Here is a 25,690-nt window from a genome sequence, read left to right as displayed (position 1 = left end):
TGTGTGTGTGTGTGTGAATGAATGAATAGATGTTGAAGTGGGATATCAATGGCCAATGTAAAGAGTTTCAAAAGTTATACCCCCCCTCATAGGCCTCTATATTTTTCCTACTGAAACAGTAGGAATTTGCATTAAGGATGTTGTAGTGCATTAAAATGGTTGCTTTCTTTCATTTAATTAAAAAACATCACATTTGATTAGTTGTGGAAGACCTAATCCAAATTCTTCTACTGTCACTCTTCCAATATTTATTGCTTTAGCCAGAACTAGGTTTGGTCATCTATGACCCCATGGGAGGCAAGAGTTCCATTCATACAACACATTTAGCTTCATCAATTAAAGACCTAGTAGTTGTACTGCTTCAATAGGCGTAGCTTAGTTAATTGTGTGTATGCAAGCAGGGGATGTGATTTATGATATTGTTGAAACTGAGTCTGGATGGTTAATTTATGATTCAAAGTATTGTGTGAATCCAGAAAATTGATTATTGCAATCACCAAAAATAGTGTGTAAATAATAGCATAATTATTTACAAAGAAGGACGTGGTGGCTCAGTGGCTAAGATGCTGAGCTTGTCGATCAAAAGGTCGGCAGTTCAGCGGTTCGAATCCCTAGTGCCACATAATGGGGTGAGCTCCCATTACTTGTCCCAGCTTCTGCCAACCTAGCAGTTCGAAAGCACGTAAAAAATGCAAGTAGAAAAATAGGGACTGCCTTTGGTGGGAAAGTAACAATGTTCCGTGTGCCTTTGGCATTTAGTCATGCAGCCACATGACCACGGAGATGTCTTCGGACAGCATTGGCTCTTCGGCTTTGAAATGGAGATAAGCACCGCCCCCTAGAGTCGGGAACGACTAGCACATATGTGCGAGGGGAACCTTTACCTTTACCTTTAATAACATAATAATCAAAGCAGACTGCAGGTTGCATACCTTCATTTTTTTCCCCTTCCCTTCAATTGTGTTTGATTCTCAGAGTCTGCCTGGACAAGTCCCTGCAGTTGTTTGGTACTTTTTATTAGATTTTTTAAAATCCTGCCTTTATTAGTTTTATAAATAACTCAAGGCAGTGAACATATCTAATACTTCTTCCTCGTCCTATTTTCCTCACAGCAACAATCCTGTGAGGTACAGTAAATTTGGCTGAGTGAGAATGACTGGCCCAAGGTCACCCAGATACCTTTCATGCCTAAGGTGGAACTAGAACTGACAGTTTCCTGGTTTCTAGGCCTGCACCTTAACCACCTCACCAAACTGGCTCTCATAGCTTGGTTGGTGACTACTTTAAAGTCAGATTGAGACTTGAAAATTGACTTCTTTCCTTTATACACAAAGTCCTTTCAAAGAACAAGAAAATAAGCCAGCAAACAGAAACAGCCCTATAGCTTCTTACCTTTCATACAGACTTATTATTCATTACCTTTCTGTTTGTTTGTTTTTATATGATAAGATTCTTGTTCACTGGCCTTTGAGGCAAAGGGCAGTGAATGGTACAGGAGGACTAGATCTTCCCTTTTTGAAACTCAGTTGAGCTCACCAGGCTTTAGATGAACAATAAAAGGTGAATCTCACATTAGCCTATCAAACTCAGGAATCTAGCTAGGTCAGTGGGATTCATGCAAGCCAATTGTTAATTTGTTTCTAAATGAGAATGTTTCTAAAAGCAAAGAAGGATGGCAGTCTGACATCTATCATAACCCATAACCAGAAACCGGTTGTGTCCAGGCTCAGCCTCCCCTTAAAGCAGGGGACTCCAACAGGGATGGATTCTACTTACCTTTACTACCGGTTCGCAACAGGCCCGTGCACACGCATTCTTCTGCGCATGCGCAGAAGCTTTTTGATGATGTCAGGGTCGCGGGCGGAGCCTCCTGCCAGTTTTACTACCAGTTCTATAGAACCAGTGCAAACTGGGGGCAACCAACCACTGGTCTTCAACCTTGGCAATTTTACGACTTGTGGACTTCAACTCCCTGCATTTATCTCTTGGCTGGGCACATTGAGGGTAAAAGATTACCAGACTAACTCCTCCCAAAATGCATGGTGATGTCAGTCCAGAAGCACCTGGAATTAAGCACAAGGTGAGATGCTGCCTCCATTAACTGGAGAGTTAAGCGGGAAGGGAAACAACTCCCACTATGGAAAATCATCTCTGATTATGAATCTTGATGGTCTTGCCTCCTGCTGCTCAACTTGTCTTGCCTTTACTGATCAGGAATTGGTCAGGAAATACTGAACTATTTGAGTTATTTAAGAATCCTAGAGATTTAAACAAAGAGAAATATTTTACCTGAAATATACCTATTTGCCTTTTCCTTTCCATCACTAAAATTCATCTCTTTGTTAATGATGAGCAAAGCATCTATTGGGTGGGCTTCAAGAAACCCTAACTTTTGGATATAGAGAGCCACATGGAAAAGAGACCCGAATATATGTGCATGCATGTGTAAGAGTTTTCCTAGGAGAAAGGTGTATGGCTTAGAGACTCTTTCCCGGGGATATCTGTATGTTTTGGTCTACATTTAAAATATTGATAGTTAATATAGTCCTATGTATGTAGCTCATGAATTCCATCCAAGTTTATGTGACCTTGGATAGTACCACTGCAGTTAACAAAAACCACACTGGGTGTGAATGTAGTCCAAGTTCTGTCCTTTTTTTTTATTATTTGTTTTCCTTACCAAATGAAAAGACACATATATCCACAAGAGGAAGGAAAGCCAACTGAGGGTAAATTAAAAATATAGGTTGAAGAGCTGAACTCTTTCAACCTGACTGAAACAGTGTACTGCATGACCTGAAGCAGCAGGCAACTTTAGGGGAATAACTGAATGTAATTATCACCAAAAAGGAATAAACAGATAGCTTTTCCATTAAGAAAAACAAAATGAAGAGCTGAAATGAACTGTAATGATTTGTCTGAGATATGCTTATATCAGTTGTGAAATCCAATTTTTTTTACTACCGGTTCTGTGTGTGTGGCTTGGTGGGTGTGGCTTGGTGAGCATGGCTTGGTGGGCGTGGCAGGGAAAGGATACTGCAAAATCTCCATTCCCACCCCACTCCAGGGGAAGGATACTACAAAATCCCCATTCCCTCTCCACTCCTGGGGGAAGGATATTGCAAAATCTCTATTCCCACCCCTCTTTGGGGCCAGCCAGAGGTGGTATTTGCCAGTTCTCTGAACTGCTCAAAATTTCCGCTACTGGTTCTCCAAACTACTCAAAATTTCCACTATTGGTTCTCTGAACTGCTCAAAATTTCCACTACCGGTTCTCCAGAACCTGTTGGATTTCACCCCTGGCTTATATACCTTATGACCTGCCATGGTAATGTTCAGCTGTAAAAGGGAAGGAACTTCAAACTGAATTTAAGTAGTCAAGCTCAACTATTTCCTATCCCCACCTTCTTACTCAATACAGAGTTTAGTTGTTTCTTGATAAGACTTATAATATGCACTTGCACTGTTTTCTTCATGGAAATTTATGAGGGTTCAGACATTGCCTTCGTCCATTTGTAAACCAACTATGCTTTTCACTTTTTTCCCTTGTCATTTATTCAAATTAATACTTCTTAAAACTCCAACAAAGTGGGAGAAAAGATGCCACACATTTTGATTAGTAGTTGCTAACAGTCCTTTAGTTATAAGTACCCTTAGAATCCAAGTTTGCATGACTTGAAAGGCATAGCAAGGATTTGCATTTTATTCAAATATAAATTGAAGGGATTGGCCAAGATTGTGATCCTAAAACAGTTATGTAGAAGGGGCTAAAACTCTGCAGTCTGATAAAACAAGGATCTGAATCCAATCTAGAGCCATAGCTGACCACAAAAGGTTAAAGCTCCTCGCTCTTCTTTCCTCACACCAATATTCTGATCCAAACTAGGTCCTTAATGTTTGCTTCTGAATCACTAGGGGAAAGAAGATAGTAGCTATATCTTTGAAGACCTGGATTTAAGACTCCAATCAGCTGAACACAAAGGGCAATTCTAGCCTCTATCAAACTCTACTGTCAGGTTGCTCTCTTGCATTATTATCTCCTACCTGATTTCTCTCATACAGCTACCTTTGTCCATCCAACATTCTTTTGATGTCTCCAGCTTCTCCATGCATGCTGGTTTTCACTTCACCTCTCTAGTATTTGCTTTTGGGATTTAACTTTTTGCCTGTATCTGAGAATATGTACTCACTTCTGGCTCTTGACTCTTGGTGTCCTTGGAATCTTTTTAGATTCTGACCTTGTCTATTTTGAACCACCACAAAAATCCATCAGGGCTTAATAAACTATTGTTTCTGCTGTTTGCCTAGTTCACCCAGCAAACCATGCTAAATAACTGTAATGAACCATATTGTCTTTTTTCTATAGGCAGGAAAGGGCAGCTTTATGGAGGCAGATAGGAGGTTCAGGGTTTTGTCATTGCCCCTACAAGAACTTCTTAGGTGCTTAAGGACCACTGGAAGAGAAGAAGCTTTAACAACATATGGGAAATGAAGAACAGGGCTTTCTTGACGGTGGTTTTATGGCAATGTTATTATATACTTTAGATAGTGAGCACCACTGGAAAGAAGAGGTTTCCTACACATTTTCTGTGATTACACGTGCCTTAAGTAGGGCAATTACAAACGTAATGGTTACATTCACCCAACATGCTAAATTTGCTTCTTTTAACTTTAATCAACTTTTTCTGTGGCTGAAAATCCCTTGTGAATTCAGTCCATTTGGTCAAGTTATGTTTTTTTTTTATTTTATTGAGCCAATTCAGAAAATGAGTTACTTCAGTAATCAGTTTGGTGTGAACATTGTTAAAAATTTCAATGTATCAAATAATGTTTCATTTTAAACCCATATATTCCTAATGACAATAACATAGCACAGTTTTCTATATCAGCACCAGAAGTATTGCTTAAGATTGCCATTTGCTTCAATCAAATCACAAAAAGATCTCTGGCAGTTGGAGAACTTCAGGTTTATCCATACAAAAGGTGGGAGATCTCTTCATGTATTTACAAATCAGCTTACCTACAGATCAGGGGGGGTTCTACTTATCTTTACTACCGGTTCGCAATGGGGCCGTGTGTGTGTGCTTGCTTTGATCACACTTGTGCGCACTTCTGCACAAAAGCTTCCTTGATGACGTCCAGGTCAGTGGGAGGAGCCTTCTGCCAGTTTTACTACCGGTTCTTGCAAACCGGTCCGAACCAGGCACAACCGGTTATATAAATTTAAATAAATAAATAAACCCACCACTGCTACAGTTGTCACTAAAAGGACATAGGCTCCTGTAGATCCTTATGTGGCTGAAAAATAGAACTTTACTGGCATACAACAATACTCATTATCAGGCTATGTATTATCAAAGGGGTCTGCCTCAGATAGAAAGCAAATTGGCATCTCTCCTACAATAATTCACATTTAAACGTGAAAAAAACAAAAGAGAGCAGAAGGATTGTGACCACAGTTCCATTCTTGAACTTCCAACAAACAAAATTGGAATTAAAATTCAGTATCTTTTTGCACATGACTCAATCTGACAAAGTCTGCTATTAAAATAACTTAAATCCCATAGACGTGAAGGATGCTCTCCACTGCGTGAAATTGTCAGGTATTCCTGAATGTGCTATGTCCCCTTTCTTTTTCCCCCACACTCCAAATGATGGGACCCTGCTTTCCAAATAAGTTTCTTCTAAAATTTATTGGTAAACTTAACTTTGATTGAAACAGAACAATGGAATTTTCTGGATTATAAATTCACTTAAACTAATATTATAAAAATACTACTAGAATGGACAGTTACCAAACTGTGACTCTTCTGGAAAATGTAGCTACTTCAACCAGTTAACAGGAAGTACACTGAACCACATCTGTCTACTCACTTCCTGGGAAGCACATTGTATGCCAGTCATCTGCAGTCTAGACAGCCACAACATCTTACTCTCCTGGCATAAGTGAAATAAAAACAACCAGAGAGGATAGTGGCTGCCAAAAGGTTTTGTATTCCGAGCCATTTTCACCAATAATGCCTAAATGCAAAACTACTGTACACTTTCCTCCACGCAATTTAAAATCTGTATTGTCCCCAATACACAATTCTGTTCAAAACTGACATTTCCCTATTTGCTACTATATATGTGACATTCAACAGCTAACAGATGTTGAGCCACTTTCCAATTAGCTACTTACTTATGTTGAGTCATCCAACATTCTTCTACAAATATAACTACAATAATGAAATATTTTATGAGGGGTCCTGGGGCACTCTGAACTTGGTTGTTTTCTTCCAGATCTTTCATTACCTAAACTAGGTAACATCATCGGTGCACCGAACATGTTGTCTAGTTTGGGTAATGGAATGTCTGCAAGAAAACAACAAAGCTCAGAGAGCACTAAGAACCCCTCATATCAACCTTGAGCTATAAATATTCTCCTTTGTTGAAAGATTTTATATTATCTGGGTGATGCAAGATGATTCTATAGCTTACTAGTGTAGAAATGTCCTTACGCACAAACTACAACATTGGCATCACATTTTTGCAAGGCATATTGTGTGAATCTGGCCATGTAACCCAAAATTCTCTATTATATAATATAAATTAATTATTATTATTTTATACTGCTGACCATTGCTTACAGTTGTATTTTTGTTCAGCTTCTTGGACTTTATCCAACGCCCTTCCCAATAAAATTATGCTTTATCTCTCATGATATGAAGAGCCTTGGTGGTGCAGCAGACTAAAGCACTGTTAAGTAACACCAGCTGCCTGCAATTACTGCAAGTTCAAATCTCACCAGGCTTAAGGTTGACTCAGTCTTCCATCCTTTCGAGGTAGGTAAAATGATGACCCCGTTTGTGAGGGCAATAAGCTGACTTTGTATAAAAAGAACACCGCTTGGGGGGGGGAAAGCCCTACTAAGCAGGTATATACAAAAGTATGAAGGCTATTGCTTAAACGCATTGTAAGTCGTCCTGAGTCTCCGGAAAAGGACGGCATATAAATCGAACCAATAAATAAATAAATATAAAACTTATGAGAAGGGGTGGATGTCTTGAGAACTACCACATATTTTTGGAATGTATAAACTCAATGAGAGAATAAGATGAAGCTGTATTTGAACAAGATGGAGTTGTTAGTGATGTTGGGGGGGGACACTTTCAGATCTAACATAGTTGCCCTTTGCTTAAGAATCAATTTATAGCTCAGGAAGGTTCTCTTAGATCTAGAATCATTTATTCTAGACAGCACATGAAGGATGGTGGTGGCGATGGGATTCACATCAGCTTTGGCTGACAAATCGGTTGTCCTATTCTTAGAGATAGGACAGAAACCTTAGAAACCTGGCATTCATAAATTCATATAATAAGAATCTAAGACTGGATGGTTCCATTGTGTTTTCAATGGCATAGCTTTTAAAGGTGATCCAGAAACTGCAAGCAACCTACAATGAGGGAGCACAAATGATAAGTAGCAACACTGATAATTTGTTGGTTTCTGACTCCAGTTCAAGATCATTATGCAGATTTCTTCTAAACTACTTCCAGGACTACTTACTTCTGTGCAGTGGTCCCCACCTTTTAAGTATATCCCTTGTGAAGATACTTTACACGTCATTCCATAGATCTATTTAATATAGATCTACATATCCTTCCACAGATCTATTTAATATAATCACTTACCATACTTCTTTTCCTCCTTCTGGGCAGGGTTGACCTTTCCTTGGGAATATATTAAGAAATTGGAATAAATAATTTATTATTCATTAGTTTATTTTTTTTCAGGCCCTTTTATAGAAATTTATTTTTAGAGTAGTCATGCTGCTAATTTTTAACAGTGTGCTAGTTGAAGTTTATTGCATAGATATTCTAACTTGTCTGTAGCCACAAATGAGAATAGACAGTATTACTGTTTTAAATGAACAAATAAAACATTTTTGGTTCATATTGTGATGACCATTTTTAACAGCCCTCAACAGCTGTCAAATTCAGTTGAGTTGCTTATGTAGAGTTATACAGTATGCAGAACACAATTAATAGAATCAGAAAATAATTTATTTAAGAAGATTGTCAGATTAGCAATGGTCTAAGAAGTAATCTGCCTTCCTTATGCTAGTGTTTAATAATAAAAGTCAAATACATTATAAAAAGCATTATTCCAGAGCTATTTTGGACTTAAAAGATTTGTGCTTTGCTGATGTCATTTTGCTTTGTTTTTTATGGACACATCATAATCTCTATATAGTAAAGTAGAGAAAGAAAACAGGAATATGCAACCAGACAGTCTACCTCCTACACTGATGTCTGAGAGGGAAACGTATCCAGCCTTTAACCACTGACAAACACCAGCCAATCTGGCACCTATTTTGTTTGTACAATTAGTGCTAAATTATACATACTGGGCAACCTTGTGTGTCTTAAATATGTGTTTGACTTATTCACATATATTTGGGGGTGTGGCCTTCTAGAGATGGGGAACGTTACCTTTCAAAGGCTGAACTTTAACTTGCAGTATGCTGATTGCTAAAAACTGTAATTCTGTAACATCTGGACAGTTAAATATTGCCCACTCTTGCCTAAATAAAAAAGGAGGGAGACTAAGGCCATACTTTTCTTACCTTTTATCTCACTACCCTTCCATTTTTTCTCTCTAATTCACATGTAATTTTAAGTTTGGATTCTTCAGAATCCTGTTCTTATTTAAAAAATTAAAATAAGAAGAAAATACATTATTTTCTCATTCTCCCTGCCATATGTGAATTGTGATTTATATTAAGCATCCTTGTTTCAAAGTCTAATCCTTTTTCATGGGCTATGCCAGTATTTTTTTAAAAAATTAACAAATTTAAGATGTATGGACTTCAACTCCCAGAATTCCCCAGGTAGCTTGCCACCCCAAAAAATACCAATTTTTTGTATTTTTTTTTTTATTCAATTGACCAGTAAGGGCATCAAAAGCAGAGACAAAAGAACAAAGAGGGAGTTCTTTGCTTGTTCTTTGTCTCTTCTTTTCTGCTTTTTCCTGATTAGAAGAAGTTTAGGCTTGCCTCTTCAGACTGATTCCTATAGGAAGAAAAAAACATTTTCTTCCTTTTCACTTTCCCCCACCAGGAGGAGAGCAAGCTCAGAGATTCAGGCTTTCTCTTGGAGAGTGTAACTTCCTGAGTAAACTTGTTTTTTAGGATCTTCCACTTTTATTCCTAGATATTTGAGGTACTATTTACACATACATGTTCTGCTAAACAGGGATCACAGCAAATGAAGTAGATTTCAATTAGGATTACCTCAGCACTTCTCTAAAAAGGACACACGGCTTTTACTGCATAGGAAATTAAAGAAAGTCAGGGTGAAATGGCTAAAAAAAGAAAAGTACTGTAAAAACTGATGTTAAAATACCATGGAGAAAATAATATGTCCATTTCTCCCTAATGTCCATTAAATATGAAAGTACCTCATAGTGGTGATTCACATCATTTGCATCATTGTATATCAGTTGTATAATGACATCATTGCATGAATGAAGTAAATCACCATGGATGCAATTAAAATTGAAATAAGTTAATTGAAACAAAACTGTCTTGCCCAAGCTACTTTGGATGCAATGGAGTTGTTCGTTACTTGTGGCGGTTGTTCACATGGAAATTAGGTCCATTATTCCCAAGGTTCATTAGTGGAAATCCATTTAAACAAGATTTCATTGTTGTAATTGTTTAAGTATTTACATCTTTTTATTAAACCTAGCATTTTAGAGCTAATTATTGTAGGTTGACCCCTTTCCCCAAATTATTGATTGCAATATTACATTATATAATATTGTATTTGCTTCCCATACGTTACATCATGATTGGGATCAGGATTATCTTCATATTACCTTTGGATGAATTATCGGAGCTGGTCCAAATTGGAGCTGATGACTGATTTCCTGCCAATGCTCCCAACCAACTTCAATAGCCAAAGCTTTTCAAGATTGGAAAATCTGAGTGGGGGAAGGAGGAATATCCAGAACTGGGGCAGAAACTAGGGCAGTAGGAATAGAAAAAGGAGTCTCAAGCAGTGTTTCTCTACTTCCACACTGCTGATGTGTTACTGGCATGCTTTGGGCTTCTTGGAGCACTTTGCTCCAAATAATATTTTGAATTATTCTGCCATAGGGGAGTTATTCAAGAATCTATAAACAGGATAGATGGATAGATTTATCATTTTATCGGATTTGTAATCTGTCCCAGTCCAAAGTATTCTTGTGCTATATGACAAACAGAACATAATAATAATACTGACCCAAATAAATATCATAAACAAAGAACAATCATAAAAAAGAATAAATCCCAAATAAAACCCCAGATAGGCTTTCATAGTCAGTTAGCGGTGGGACCAAAAGTACAGTAGAATAAAAAAAAAATTAGCTTGGTGATGGAATTGCAGAGAATGGAGACTACATAGACTTCTGGAGGGACAGTGATCCACAAGGTGGGAATTATTACTGTACAGAGAAGGCGTCTTAGACAGGCCTTGCAAAACTCATGAGGGAAGGAAACTTTCAGCAGGTCTTGAGTATGACTTTCTATCAGTGGGTTGCTTTGCCAGTGATTTTACCACTGCATTTCATACAGCTACTACTTCAGCATTGTCTCCAAAGGCAGCTCTATTTAGAACACATTGGTAAAATTCTTAACATCTAGAGAAATATTGCAAATAAGCTCCTAATAAAACTATGCAGAAAATCTGGAGAATGACATAGTAGCCAACAGTTTGGGAAAAATCTGTTTACATACTATTACGAAAGAAAGGAGACTTAACAGAGTTTTTAAACTATAATACAATATCCTTAATTTCATATGCTAGGAAAATAATGCTCAGGATCATTTGATGCAGATTAAAACTATATAGAAAGGGAAATATCAGATGTTCAAGCTGGCTTTAGAAAAGGCCGAGGAACAAGAGACGTCATTGCTGATAAACCTTGGGTAATTGAGAAAGCCAAAGAATACTAAAAAGGCAGAATATTCTTCATTGATTATCAAAAGATCTTCATGTCAAGCTGTGAAATGTTCTTAGGAAAATGGGGAGCCCACAATATCTCATTGTCCTCGTGTGAAACTTATACACAGTTCAGGAAGTCACTGTATGAACAGAACATGGCAAACAGACTGGCTCCTAGTTGGCAAAGGAGGATATAATCTCTATTTATTTAACCTGCCTGGTGAATACATATTGAGGAAGCTGGATTGTAAAAAGTTGAGGATGGTTTTAAAATTGGACGCAGAAACATCAATATCCTGCACTAAGATGATGACACTACTCTGAGAGCTGAAAATGCAAATGATTTGGAAGCTGTAGTAAGGAAATCAACAATGACAGTGAAAAGATGGGACTAAGATTAAATATAAAGAATTAATAACCAAAAGTACAGCAGACAGCTGTAGAATTGACAATGAAGATATTAAAGTGGTGGGTAGTTTCTTCCTTTTAAGATTAGCTACAAGCAGCAAAAGAACCAGCAGTCTATCCATAGAGATAAGGCTTTGGAAAAGATGTTCAGGTATCATGACATGTCAATAGCTGCAAAGATCAAAATAATGCAGACACTAGTTTGTTCTTGTGAATTATGGAAGTCAAAGTTGGACTCTGAAGAAGCAACACTCTAGGGAAACGAAAGTTGGAGTCTGAAGAAAGGGAACAGAAAGAGTATTTATGCTTTTGAACTCTGGTATTGGAGAAGATTCTTGAAAATACCATAGTAACAAAAAAAAAAATGTGTGGGGGCACAATGGCTAAGTGATTAAGGATACTGAGCTTGTCAGTTGGAAAGCTGACAGCCTGGGTTTGGGACCCGAGCACCACACAAGGAGGTGAGTATCCTTTACATGCCCCGGTTCCTGCCCACCTAGAAGTTTGAAAGCATGCAAATGGGAGTAGATAAATAGATACCATTTTAGTGGGAAGGTAACAGCATTCTGTGCGCATCAGTGTATAGTCATGCTGGCCACATGACCACGGAAATTGTCCTCGGACAACATTGGTTCCCTTGGCTAAGAAACAGAGATGAGTACCACCTCCCAGAGTTGGGAATGGCTGGACAGGGAAACATTTACCTTTAGTTTTAAAGTCATGTATCTTAAAATAAATTAATTCAAAATTTCTGCTTGAGGTACAAATGACCAAGCTCAAGTTACCATGCAGGGCCTTTTGGCTACTATACCTGTAATTATTGTAACATCTACACAGGCACATGATGGAGGTAAAGGGCAAATAAACTTTGCTATATGCTGATAACTCAAAGAACAAAGAGTGCAAAATGAGGTGATTTTTAAGTACTTTCCATACCAGATTACATTTGTCATTTTTCTTAAGGAAATATATGTTAAAGTACATTCTATAAAATTGACCTACTGATAAGTTAAAGTCCAATGCTGACTCTTTACCTCAGCTGGTATGGGGGAAATCCCTTGTTTTTTTGCAGAATTTTCACATAATCACTGGAGTACTTTAATGCCTCTAGATACCTATTACTTCTTTTAAGATGCTACTTTTTTGCATCAAATTGGTAGATCTAGCATAAATCTCAAGAGTTAATTAGGTACTCATATATTAATTAGATACAGTGAGTCAAAATCACTGATTTGATCTCTCCAAGCAGCAGTTTCTTGCCATACAATAGAGCTTTCCCCCTCACATTAGAAATGGATGATCAAACATTAGAGTGGTAGCTTGCAGAAGATGAAGTAAAACAATTTGTTGTGCATGAGGAACGTCCCAAATTCTTTCTTAAATTTCGCAAGTCTATCAAGTTTTAGAAGACGGTTTGATTTAGGTAATTAAATCTTGGATTCTGCCCATATTGATTTGAGCCTTAGTGTGTCCCAGTCAATTCATATTGACTCTAACAATATAAATCACTTTGTTTACGGGGCTGAATTTCTGTGGTCTTCCATAATCTGCACAATTACCTTGAAACACAGCCTTGGCTTAGAAAGACAATACCATACACACTAATTCTGGCATCAGAGAGAGAACCAGTTGTTTTAGCAAATAAAGAAGCAATGGTTCCTGCAAATCAGAAAGAATTGAGAGTTATTTTGCTTCCTTCATCTACACTGTATTGCTTTATATATATATTCTGCATCCACTTTCCTGGTCCAAAAATTATTTATGGGTATCTATGGGTGTACAAAACCCGCAGTAAATTTTGCAATTCGCAGTAAATTTTGCAATTCTTTTAATTTTGCAATTAAAAGCTTCCTTTTAAACTCTTGAAATGTTCTGTCCAAACATGAGGTGAAGTTAATTTTGGTCTAGCAAGTATAATTTAAAAACATTGTTTAATAAACATTTGTATTATTCATAACATACTTCTCCATGCTTCCCTTGAAATTCCTCAAGAAAAATATTAAAAATTAATGCAAACAACAAAGAGAAAACACTTGTAACTGAAACAGATATTTCCAAAATAGCTAAAAACGCAGTAGCATTCTAAATTTGGAATTTAGAAACAGAATTGATATTAAGTTGTCTAAACCCCCTATGTTCTCTCTTTCCCCAAGCGATGTCATACAATTTGCTTCGTTTGGGTTTAGCACATTCTGCAAATCCAGAATGCGATCCTTTAGCAGACACTTTGCTGAGTGAGAAGGGCAGTATATAGAATGAATGAATGAATGAATGAAATGTGAATCCAGTGCAATGTGTGTATCCAGTCACATTTGACAGGAGTAATGTAAAACTAGCCCTGCTGGATTACACTAATGACCTAGTTAATCCTGTGTCTTGTTTTCCAGAATCACCAGACCCGAGGTGCACTGACTGCTAGATCAGTGGGTCTAGCACTTCAAATTACACACAGATCCACAACATCTAAAAAAAAAAAATCCAAACCAAACCAAACCAAACCAAAACTACTTCAACAAAACACAATAGTATTGATGTAGAGAAAAATGCCATCCATCTTCATGTCCTAGATGCTAGAATTCTGTGAGAAGTTTAACGAGGAAAGCAAGATGTATTACGGTTTAGAACATTTTGGGAGTTGCCCTACTGCTGCTATCTGCCTGCCTACCAAGTAAGAAGGGTGGATGGAGGAATGGGATTCTTAGAAAAAAGGACACCAGCCCCCCCCCCCCCCGCAATTCATTCTCTTATGAATCAGTGCATCACAAAGAAAGTAATATATACAGAATTGTTTTTAAATTAGGATCGTGCAGTAGAGGGAGGGATAGTGGTAGCAGCAGCAGCAGCAAAAGCATTATGTCCTCAAATCTGGCAGTGTCATTAGCTAAATAACACAAAAGCAAAGCTCCTCCTTTAACACTATAGCAATGATGGTGAACCTCGATGAATGACGAACACTGGTATACCACCCAAAACGTCATGGCATGTCAGTTTTGACACATGTATCATAGCTTCACCATCACTACACTATAATTAGCTGAACATTTTGGATTTCAGAGTATATATTTAGCTAGAGATGGGTAAATACAGGTAGTCCTGTCTTATAACCATTTGTTTAGCAATTGTTCAAAGTTACCATACAATTGGGGGAAAAAAGTGACTTATTATAAAAGTGATTTATTCTCGCCCTTACAACTATCGCAGCATGCCCACAGTCAGAGGACCAAATTATCAGGCACTTGGCAATTGGCATATATTTACAATACTTGTAGCATCCCAAGATCATGTGAAGACTTTTGCGATCTTCCCAGCAAAGTCAATGAGGGAAGCTGGATTCACGTAATGCCTGTTCAATTCACTTAACAACTGCAGTGATTGACTTAATAATGGTGGCAAAAAGTTCATAAAATCGGTGCTTAACAGCCACCTTGCTTAACAATGGAAATTCTGGCCCCAGCTGTGGTCATAAGTCAAGGACTACCTGTACGTTGTTCCATTCTTCCATTGTTTTGAAGCTAAAGGCTTCAGCCAGTTACTTCACTGATAATGTTGGCTAAGGAATTAAGGGATTGTTAGTTCACCAAACCTGCAGATAAGTCTTCTATTACAGGAGAAAGCTAGTGGAATTTTCATGCTGATGTGCGCCTCTTCCTCAATACAGAACTGGAAAAAAAAATTTTTTTGAGCATAAAAATGGTTGTAGCATGAACCATCTTGTGACCAAAAAGATTTTTATGGAAACATATGTATTTTCTTTGTACACTTCATTATAACTGCTTGTGTATGTACTAACACGGGGAAGAACAAAGGAAAAGAAAGTTGTTGAAAATTGAGAAGTGCTGTCTGAAAATCAAAATAACTTGGGACTCCTAAAGTATTGATTCCACTATTAAGACCACATAATTTAAAATGTTACAAAATCAAAGCAATGTAGGCACATTTCAAAGAATTTCTTATCTTTTCCTCATAAAAAATTATTATTTAAAATAAAAATAGATCTCTTGCTGCTTTGACACCACTTCATTTCAATGGAAATATGGGAAGCTAACCAAACCCATTTTCACAATACAGGTAGTCCTCAACTTACGACCACAACTGAGCCCAAAATTTATGTTGCTAAGGGAGACATTTATTAAGTGAATTTTGTCCCATTTGACAATTTTTCTTGCCACTGCTGTTAAGTGAATCACTGCAGTTGTTAAATTAGTGACACAGTTGTTAGGTAAATCTAGCTTCCCCATTGACTTGAAGGTCACAAAAGGTGATCACATGACCCTGGGGCACAGCAGTCATCATAAATATGAACCAGTTGCCAATCATCCAAATTTTGATTGTGTTCCCATGAGGATGCTAAAATGATTGTGTGAAAAACAGTCATAAGTCACTTTTTTCAGTGCCATTGTCACTTTGGTCAGTAAACAAACTGTTGTAAGTCAAGGACTACCTGTATTAGATGTTTTTATTTATTGTAACTATTTATATAGTATATACTAGCTATGTGATCAATGATATCATGAAAGCAACAATCATAAAATTATAATCAGAAAATATAATAAATTACTGTCCTTTCACAGATTCAGCTCCAAAATCAAGCCCTCTAAAGATCCATGAAAAACAAAGCAGCCACCCACTTATTTTTAATTTCGAAACACCTGCTTGAATAAAATTATCTTTCTGGCCTTATAGGAGGTCAATATATTGTAGTAGACCCCATTTCTCCTCAAGGTAAGGTTTTAACAATGTTAGAGCCACAGCAGAAGTCTGGCTTCAAGTTTCCAACCCTTTTACTTCTCGTAGGTTTGGGATCCCAAACATTCCCTCTCTTGATGTCTGCATCGGGTGTGTGGAATCACTTTGGAAGAAACAGTTCTGAAGATATCCAGAAAGTGAGCCATAAATGAATTGGAATTTTGAATTGGATTTGGAAACCTTATAACAGCCGATACAGTAACCATTATACTGTGACTATGTTGGTGAAACAATTCACATTTATCAGCAGCTACTGTTCGATGAACTGTACTGTAGTTTCTGGTTGACTTCAGAGGCTGCCCAATGTAAAACATGTTACAACCTGTGATTAAGGTTCTCTGTCCAGAATGGGCAGCTAATTGAGAGACCTGCTGAAGATGGGCAAAAGCTCCAGCTGCTGCTTGAGAAGGGCCTGTGATTCCAGAAAAACCCCAGGCCATGGACTTGTTCCTTCCAGAAGTACAACCTGAGCCAACTGAAAAGAAGCTGCTTCCATACAAACTAAACTCCAACCAGCTAGGAATTATTCAGAAAACGGATATAGATGGCTATTTTTATACCTATTTAGACCTTCCTATTAACACACAAATATTCCTTTCTAAAATCACTGTATACTTAAGTCAAAGGAAAAAGCAAGAAATATTCTCGTAAAATGTTGAGTAATCTTTTTAGAACAAGGAAAATTCCATAAGCAGAAAGAATAAGAGATTATTCTTATTGACAATTATAATTAGTTGTTTCCACCCTGCCTGACAAAGCCATCTTGCATGTTAATCATGCAAAAGAATGTCCAATACCAGATAGCCTACATTTTAACCATTCATTTAGTGCAGCTTCTCTGCCGCTGCCCTTGATTCCCAAACAGAGTTCATGAATAACAAGACGAAGGAAGAACCAGACTGAGCCACTGGTTTGCTTAAGAGTAATTTACTGAATAAGCTGCCATTCATTGGGTTCCCACTTGACAACAAATATGATTTACAAATCAGAATATGTAACTTTTTTCCCATTCTTTTTATTCTTTCATAGTATTCCACTAGGAATTTTTTCCAGTGATATTCACTGGGCTGCCAATGTAGATTTTAGTCCTGAAAATTCTTGAATGAATAGATGTTTATGTATGTCTTAATAAACTATGACATCTGAGATATGCATAGATGAAGGCACCCCAGTTGGGTGCAAAACAGAGTTCTCACATATTCCAAATGAATTAAATGCATTGTCTCCAGTCATAAGAAAATTAGTTATTAACTAGCTCATAAAAACTAATAACCTTTATAGTATAATCCTATGTATCTTTGTAAAGTCTGTGTTCAACATGTTTTACTTCCTTGCAAGCAAACATAAAACTGCAGTTTTAATTTACTTGTATCTAATTTGGTCCGCTGATTTAATTGGAATTTATTTTCTATGGCTATCTTATTTCAAAATTAGAAGTCAATCCTAAAGGGGGAAAAAAACTTTTTGTTAGAAAATGAACATTCTTTTGGGTTTAAAGTGATTTTTAAAAAGTAATCCAGTATATTCATTCCTTAGATAAGACTTTTAACTTTGAATATAGGAGGATTATAATAAAACAACCTTATCAATATTATAACAAACAAAGTCTGGAACATTGGCTAATGACAGCACTCCAATGCAAATATCAGTTATATTTTGGTTTTGCAACTGTCCTTGTCTTTGAGCTCTGCACAGATAAATTCATCACGTCATCACTTTTTCACTGTGAAAATAAAAGATCCCATTCACTCTGCATGTTAAACTCATGGGCAGCCACAATTATCTTAGTAAAGGAACCAATCTGAAAAAAAACATGAAAAAGGCTTTTTTTCTTTGCTTACTTGGGCTGTCCAGTGCATATTTGTTTAAGAGTTCTCTAAATCATGTTTGCTGAATTAGTAAGAATTTATATGTGAGCACTTACAGAGAACTGGCAGGCAAGTGTTATTCATAAACCAAGTTGTGCCCATTTTTTCTTACAAATGTTCCCATTCCAGTTAGACATTTGTGCTTACACATACTCACACTCCTACATACAGCTGGTCTTAATCCAATTTGAAAACATTCCCAGGGGAAGAAAAATAAATTGAAAAAAGCTGGGAGGAGGTCAAAGGGAAAACGAGGCAACTACCTTAGGTACCTTACTTTGGATAGTGCGAAAAGGCCCAAACTAATTGTAGTTGATTCATTATTATTATATTTCTACAGTCCAGAACAAGTCTCTGGGATTTTCAGTTTGAAGAGCCAAAATCATTTGACTGGAATATTCTAGATTTTGGTTGTATGGGCATATATAATAAACTATTATAGATTGCCCTGCCACTTTTGTAGCAAAGTTGCTTGGGACAGCCCAACCAAAGAAGTAGGGGCCCTATTTTCTTGCAGGTAAGGGTTTTCAAAAGAATCCTAGGCTTAGGGACAATACATTATTCTTGAAAAATTTTGCCTAAAAACTACAAAGAATGAATGTATTGATTATATTTTTGCAAACATGTTAGAAAGCCAAAATAGTTGGCTTGCTGCAGGTTTAGATCAGAGGTGGGTTTCAGCAGGTTTTGACCAAGTTCTGGAGAACCGGTAGTGAAAATTTTGAGTAGTTCAGAAAACCGGTAGTAAAAATTCTGACTGGCCCCGCCCCCATCTATTCTCTGCCTCCCAAGTCCCAGCTGATTGGGAGGAAATGGGGATTTTGCAGTAACTTTCCCCTGGATTGGGGAGGGAATGGAGATTTTACAGTATCCTTCCCCTGCCACGCCCACCAAGCTACACCCACAGAACCGATAGTAAAATTTTTTGAAACCCATTATTGGTTTAGATAGTGACAAACATCTGGATGTTCCTAACATGAGAACAAAGTTAATAAATAAATGTTTACAAATGTAATTCTAGCAATTCTGTACCACTTCTTTTATACTTATATAAATACTTATACTCTGTATTGGTCTCTAAGTACAGGAAACTACTGCCATGTTTCTTTGGCAATGATCCAGAAATGGTTGATCATTAGGGGTGTGCAATCCTTCGGAATAGGAGCGTTGGGAAATATGAGACAACTTCAAATCCAGCACCTACCAACAACCCATTAAAGCAGCCATGTCTTTCCCCTGGATTACACATGTAGAAAGGCTGCTCTGTCTGTGGGTCTACAAAAACTTGCCGCAGCCAACTTCCCATGGGACAACTCACCATGGCTAACTCACCAAGGGACATGAGTTACACTAATATTGAACAAATAGTCAAATAGAATCATTAAAGGATACCAAAAGAGGGACAAAATAAAATGTGAATAACTAAAGTTAAAAATTTAAAATAATACTACATTATTTTTAAAAAATTAAATTGAATTGTTGAATTGTCCTGCAGCAAGTTGTTCTGTGGCAAGTTGGCCATGGTGTTGACTGTGGTTGAGTTGGCTGAGGCGAGTTGTCCCATTCCGTCTTTCTTTGTGTCCCATTCTAGCCTTCAGTTCTTGTATTTCCTGATATTCTCTCATATAAACCAAGTACTAATTTGGTATTTAAACTCCTGCATGAATTTGATTACACTGGGTACAAGTTTTTACAATCTGTCAACTGCTTGATTTATCAAATCAGCCTATACATTTACTCTTTATCCTGGAGCTTTCTTATTTAGTATGCTAAGTCCAAGTAAATTTCATTCTATTATCCTAGTATGTATGGGTCATATCCCTCAACTACAATCTGGTATACCCTTATTTGGGAAAAGATCCCATTGAATTCAATGCAACTTAGTTCTGAGCAGATATGTGCAGTATTGCACTGTTAACTGTGGTTACACAAGGTATGGGCATTGTAAACCCATACAATGGGTTTATCTTCTAGATTTGGTTTAGATCTTCCTTACTATGTTCTTGCTTGGAATGATAGATTTTGCATCTATGTTCATATGTAGTCCTGCCACTTTCTCAAAAGTCTTATGATGAAACCCAGGTCGGGGAGAAAGATGTTGCAGGTAAAATGATACCAAACAAATGCTCTTTGTTTGCAATGTCTGGTTCATAGAAAAATGTTCACTTCATTGGGAGGGACCTTCTCATCTGCCCACGTCTTCCAGTATCTGGCAATATGAATCAGTTTACTGTAAAACTTTCATTCCCACTTCATATTGTTCTTCAAATTTTAAGAAAAAGCACCATAATTTGTCAATTGCAAAAGCATTTCAAATTCCCTGAAGTTGCATATTTTCTTACTGCAGAACTATTCCAATGCTTTTACATTTTTTGGTTTTGTAACATAAAACATTTATAACATGCCTCTTAATGACATCATTTGAAGAACCTATTACACAGCAATCTTTCTGCTGTGAGATCTGGCGACAGTTTATACTGCTTTTCACTTTTTAAACCAGCTTTCCGCTCCCTCCCATCATTTCCCTGTGACTCCACTGGCTGGGGAAAAGGGGTACAGCAATTTGACAAGCTGCCAAATTGGGAAAGGCACAGATATACAGTATTGGCTCTGAGGAAGGTAGACGTGCTCTAGGAGAAAAATCAGATCCAATTCCAAGCCAGGAATAAAATGGAGGCTGCTTAAGAAAGTAAATTTATTAATGAGCAGAACTAACAACAGCATGCAGTTCTGGGACAGCTGACAAATTGGTTTGATAAGTACATGGATTTTTATAGGGTTTTGAGATGCTCCTAGAAGGTTGTGCATTGTTGGGAGCCTTGTCTCTTTTTCCATTCCAGTGGTGGTGGGTTAAATCCTATTATGTCCTAAAATTATGTCCTGTCCTTCTAAATCCCATCAGCTGGAGCTGAAGGTGTTTTGATTATGAATAGATTGGCCCAGACTTTCTTAATGGGCACAAAATATCCATCTCTAAATTAGACTTCGGGCTTCTGCTGGAGGCTATTAAGAAAGACTGGGGTTGCTTTCTGCCTTTAAGAACATTTTTTCTCTATTTCTCCTGGGGGGGGATATTCTATCCTGCCTCTTTTAATATTAAGAATAAAGAATATTTTAATCTGGGGGGGGCTTTCTACACTGTTAAGGTCAGGTGGGGGTCTCCAAACCCAGAAAAGAATCGCCTTCTAGCTTCCCTCAAAGCGCGGCCTCCCGCAAACGCCGCGTGCTGGGCTGGATCCAGCGCAGCGCGTCCCTTTCACGCCCTTGAGTTTTCGGCCTAAGGACCTCGCTGCTGCTGCGGCGGCCGGCGGCCAGCCTGCAGCTCGACTGGTGCTGTGCCCAGGCCGCGGCGTTAGGAGGAGCAGCAGCAGCAGCAGCAGCGATAGAGCATTTCTCTTTCCCCTTCCACCGGCTCCTGCTTTCTCGGGCGAAGACGCGAAGGAAGGGAAGGGAGGGGAAAAAAAAATACCTCACAGAGACGAGCCTGGGCAAAACAGGCCACGTGCTTAACGCGCCAAGGGAAAGCGGCTGGCAAAGGAGGCGATTTTTTTTTTTTTTTTTAAAGAAAGAAGAGCGAGGCGGCGCGGCCTTTTCCTAGCCGGCTTTCTCCCTCTGCTAGCGGCCAAGCCGGCCTCGCTCTCCCAACCTCTTTCTGCCCTCACAGCCCCGGAAAGAAGAGGCGGAGGAGGGAAGAGCAGCGCAGATCCTGTGTGATCTCCACGCCGGGGATGTGTGGTTGTTTCCCGCCGCTGCCACCCCCCTCGGGCTCCCATCACTTTCCGGCGGCCGGCTCGCCCACTTCGGGCTGAGGCGGGGCGCTCCGAGCTCGCTCAAGTGGGTGGGGTGGAGATGGTGTGTTTTTTTTCTTTCCCCTCCTTGGGGTTCTGATAATGGAAAAAACGCCCGGAGATATTTCTGGCGGTGGAGGTAATGGTGCCGCCGGCGTCCCTCCTCCTCCTTTTTTTTCCACCAGCGGCAGATTATTGTGTGGGAGGAGGGCAGGAGCGGCGGTGGCGACAGGGATGGACTTGGTGTTTGGGATTTCTTGCTAAAGGGAGCAACGCAACCGCTCCGCGCACCAGACCAGAAAAGGAGGCGGACGCGAGTGGAGCCGCTGCTGATCTCTGATGCCTCGCCGCCTTGCTGGGGAAAGCCGGCAGCCTCGTTTTTAAAGAAGCATCCGCTTCTTCCTCCCTTCGTCGTCTCTCTCTCCTGCTTTCCCACCTGGTAGCTTCCCCGCTCCGGCAGATGTGTTTGGGGTCGCTGCGCAGCTGGGACTATGGTGAAATTTCCGGCGCTCACCAACTATTGGCCCCTCATTCGCTTCTTGGTCCCTTTGGGCATCACCAACATCGCCATCGACTTCGGGGAACAGGTAAAAAAAAAAAAAGCGGTGTTCAGTCCAGCAATTTCTCCTGCTTTTTGTTTTTTGTTTTTTTTAAATTGGGGAACTTTATTGTATCTGCGATTAACATCTTTAGGAGGGGAAACTACCGCGAGTTGCAAGGTTGCCAATGAAGCGGTGCTTCGTGCCAGTCTATTTTTAGTGCTGCCTAACGCCGAGTGATGACAAAACGCAACAACCGAAGCTCCTTTTTTCCTGAAGAACCAGATTCGCGGCCGAGTGGCCAAAAAAAAAAAAAAAAAAAAAAAAAAAAACGCCGGCTAGATAATTTTGAGTGTCAGGAGGCCAAGCCGGTTTGCCCTTCCTAGGAGCGGAGGACGAGCCGGTGGGGTTGGAGGACCCCTAAAATTGATTATTGCAAAACGCCCCCCCCCCAAAAAAAAGAAACCTGCGGAAGAGAAAATAAGAAGAAATAGCAGACCGCGCAGTGGGTGGTGGTTAGTGATGGAATTATCACGGCTAGGTAAAACCCCGGTTGCATACAGTTCGTTATATTATCTTTAGGGGAGGCTCCCAGGGTTCAACTACTGTTGTGTATTTCGAAGCAATATTATGTAATGCCAGGCGAATCCGAAAAGCTGCTTGCAGCATGCAGGGAGATGAAGTTGCCTGCAATTCGATTAAACGATTGCAGCTGTATTCATTTATTGGAACGCCTGAGCTTGATTGACCTCTGGCTGGGGGGGCAGGGAATATTAGGCCCAACCCTTCATTAATTTATGGGAGTTGCTCAAGGTTTTGTTACCCCCCCCAACAGTTCATCTTTTGTTTCCTTGGAAGTAAACCCTGCTGTAATAGTTGAAGACAGCTTACCCCTCCCCCCAAAAATAAATATAAAGAGATTCACAGCCTAGGTTATTGATTTCTTCGCACATACTCCTTCCTCAGTTCTTTGAGAGAATTAGTTATCATTAAAGATCCTGGAATTTCTTACATGTTCGCACATGGATCATATTTGTCTCCCCGCCACTCATAGAGTAGAAAGCTGAGTAGTGCTACAACCTTGCCATTGCTGATAACATGTGATAGGAAAGTAAACCGGCTCCAATTCCTGCTGCTTCAATTAATTTGTCCTTGAGTGACTGAAGATGCCATTAAATGGCATTTGGAAGGGATGTGTTTGGAGATGGAGATAAAAACTGTACAGAGATCTATCTTAGGAGCAAGGCCTGCCTTGCTAAGAGCTTGTGGGAAGTGTGCTGTTGCTTTAAGATTGGCCACACCTGTTAGTTTCTATTGGCAAACTAAGATTTAGTAGATTTAATCGATCAGCTTGTTTGAGGACTAGCATGTACTGGCATGCTGCAGTCAAGGTTTGTGACTCTGGACATGCTTTCCTGCTTCTGAACTCCTGTATTGGGGGCCAACCTTTAACTATTGTCAGTGTAATAAAAGGAGGAGAGCAAATTGTGTTCTTTCAGTATTTGCATCCAACTAGGGCATCTCCTTTCAAAGATTAACTGTGCTTAACACATCTGTTATTTTAAATGTATATTTTGCTACCCAGCCACTGATAAAATATAAATGTAACAAATGGATTCCACATTGTCAGTTCAATTAATCAGAATGTTGGATTACTTACAGCAAGGACAGAGAACCTGCATCTCAACAACAGGGCTTAGTGTTGCTCATCACTTGCTGTGCTGGTTGAAGTTCTCTTACTAGTAGTTCAGCAATATTTAAAGAGCCAAATGTTCTCTGGTACAGTGCTGTTAGTTATACCCTGTAATTACCTAAGTTTACTTGCTGCTTCATTCATGAAACTGCTCTTATTTTTGCATATGGTATATCTTGGTTTAAGATAAATGTCAAGTTCTTGATATTAAAAATATTTAAAGTTTGATAGTCTGCTGGAAAATTACATTGTTTTTACTTATGTGTATTGTAGCTAAACTGGAAAGGGAAACATAACTAAAGTATGCATTCTCTGGAGGCTTCAGGAAATTCTGAATATTTATTGGCAAACACTAAATGGGACCTGTTTTGGCAGCTCTTTTTATGTGTAGCTCCCAAATGGATCTTCTTGTACTAATTTGGAAGATGAATGGCTACTAATGCTTTCTGTTATGCTTTCCCCTATATCCTCTATCCCATACAGAATACAATACACTACAGTATACAGAAGAATATATCCTTAGTTAAATCTATCAGAGTAGTAGCTACTCCACTTCTATATTTTTTCATAGTGTAACCCTATACATAGCTACTCAGAAGTTTGCCTATTAGTTCACTGGTACTTGTGGATGGGAGTATGTTCAATTTGGATTAGAAACAGAAATTCACTGAGGAACTCTTGAGGAAGATCCATCCACTTGCTGGTCTAGTTCTGGTTATGCCATAGTTGTTTAAGAGTTCAGTGTCTGATTTGTAATAATTGATAATATCTTTGGAATTGTATACTGTGAAACATCCAAAATAAAAAAATCTTAATTTTAAATTGAAATGGAAGGGGGTTGGAATGATCTCAATAAACATCTTTATATGTGGTTTCTTCTACTTTGGAGTTTCAATCACATACAAATAAGCAAACTTCTTTTTTTAAAAAAAAAAACTTTCTTTTTTTCCTGGAACTTAATAATTAAAAATTACTTCCATTTGCCTGATTTTAGTGTTTGGGAAGTATAGGATTCCCAAATCTATTTTGAAGTTCCCAGCTAATAAAATTTTAATGTAAATTTAAATTGTCAAGTGTTTTTCTGTCTAACCTGATTAAAAGTCTAGTTCTTCAAATGTCCATATGAAATCATGTGCTGGGAAGTATTTAAAAAAAGGGTAGTCCTTGATTAATAATGATTCATTTAGTGACATTTGAAGTTATGCTGTTGAACAAGGAGATTATGGCCGGTTCTCAAAGTTGTGGCCATTGCAGCATCCCCATGGTTATGTGATTGTGATTGGGCACTTGCCAATCAACTCATAATTATGACAATTGCAGTGTCCCATGGTCACGTGATCACCATTTGCAGCCAACTTTTGACAAGCAAAGTCAATATGGTGATAGTAATCTATTTTTTTTCCTGGTGGACCTCTCTTTCTATGGGACCTGATAGAGAAGAATTTTGTGAGACAGTTCCTAAACTCAGAACAACTCTTACATCAACACATTTAAGTGCCTTCCAGGAACATGAAGAGAGATGCAAAATATTTGTTGACTTAGTCTTAGAAAGATGGGAAGAAGCGGCCTAAAACTGAAATCCTAGATTGTAGACCTATATATAACTATGACTGCTGGCCACTGCAGTAGACATACTCTGTTGTACAGTATATAGCCTTTTTTCCCAATACTGCAATAA

At 38.5% G+C, this 25,690-nt stretch overlaps 1 protein-coding gene across 1 annotated transcript in view; it reads left to right on the top strand.

The window, feature by feature from the left end:
* Window positions 1-21,862: 21,862 nt before the first annotated feature.
* Window positions 21,863-25,690, top strand: part of ANKH (ANKH inorganic pyrophosphate transport regulator) — a 119,412-nt gene continuing 115,584 nt past the window's right edge. Inside the window, exon 1 of the mRNA XM_070940770.1 lies at window positions 21,863-22,367. Coding sequence (XP_070796871.1) covers window positions 22,272-22,367 — 96 coding nt within the window. The 5' untranslated portion in view covers window positions 21,863-22,271. The remainder of the gene's footprint in view (window positions 22,368-25,690) is intronic.

This window comes from Pituophis catenifer, unplaced genomic scaffold, assembly GCF_029215685.1.
Source record: "Pituophis catenifer annectens isolate HBS135680 unplaced genomic scaffold, rPitCat1.0.hap2 SCAF_3, whole genome shotgun sequence".
Lineage (NCBI taxonomy): Eukaryota > Metazoa > Chordata > Lepidosauria > Squamata > Colubridae > Pituophis > Pituophis catenifer.
The sequence above is the reverse complement of the archived record's forward strand: the minus strand, read 5'-3'. Positions and strand labels throughout refer to the sequence as shown.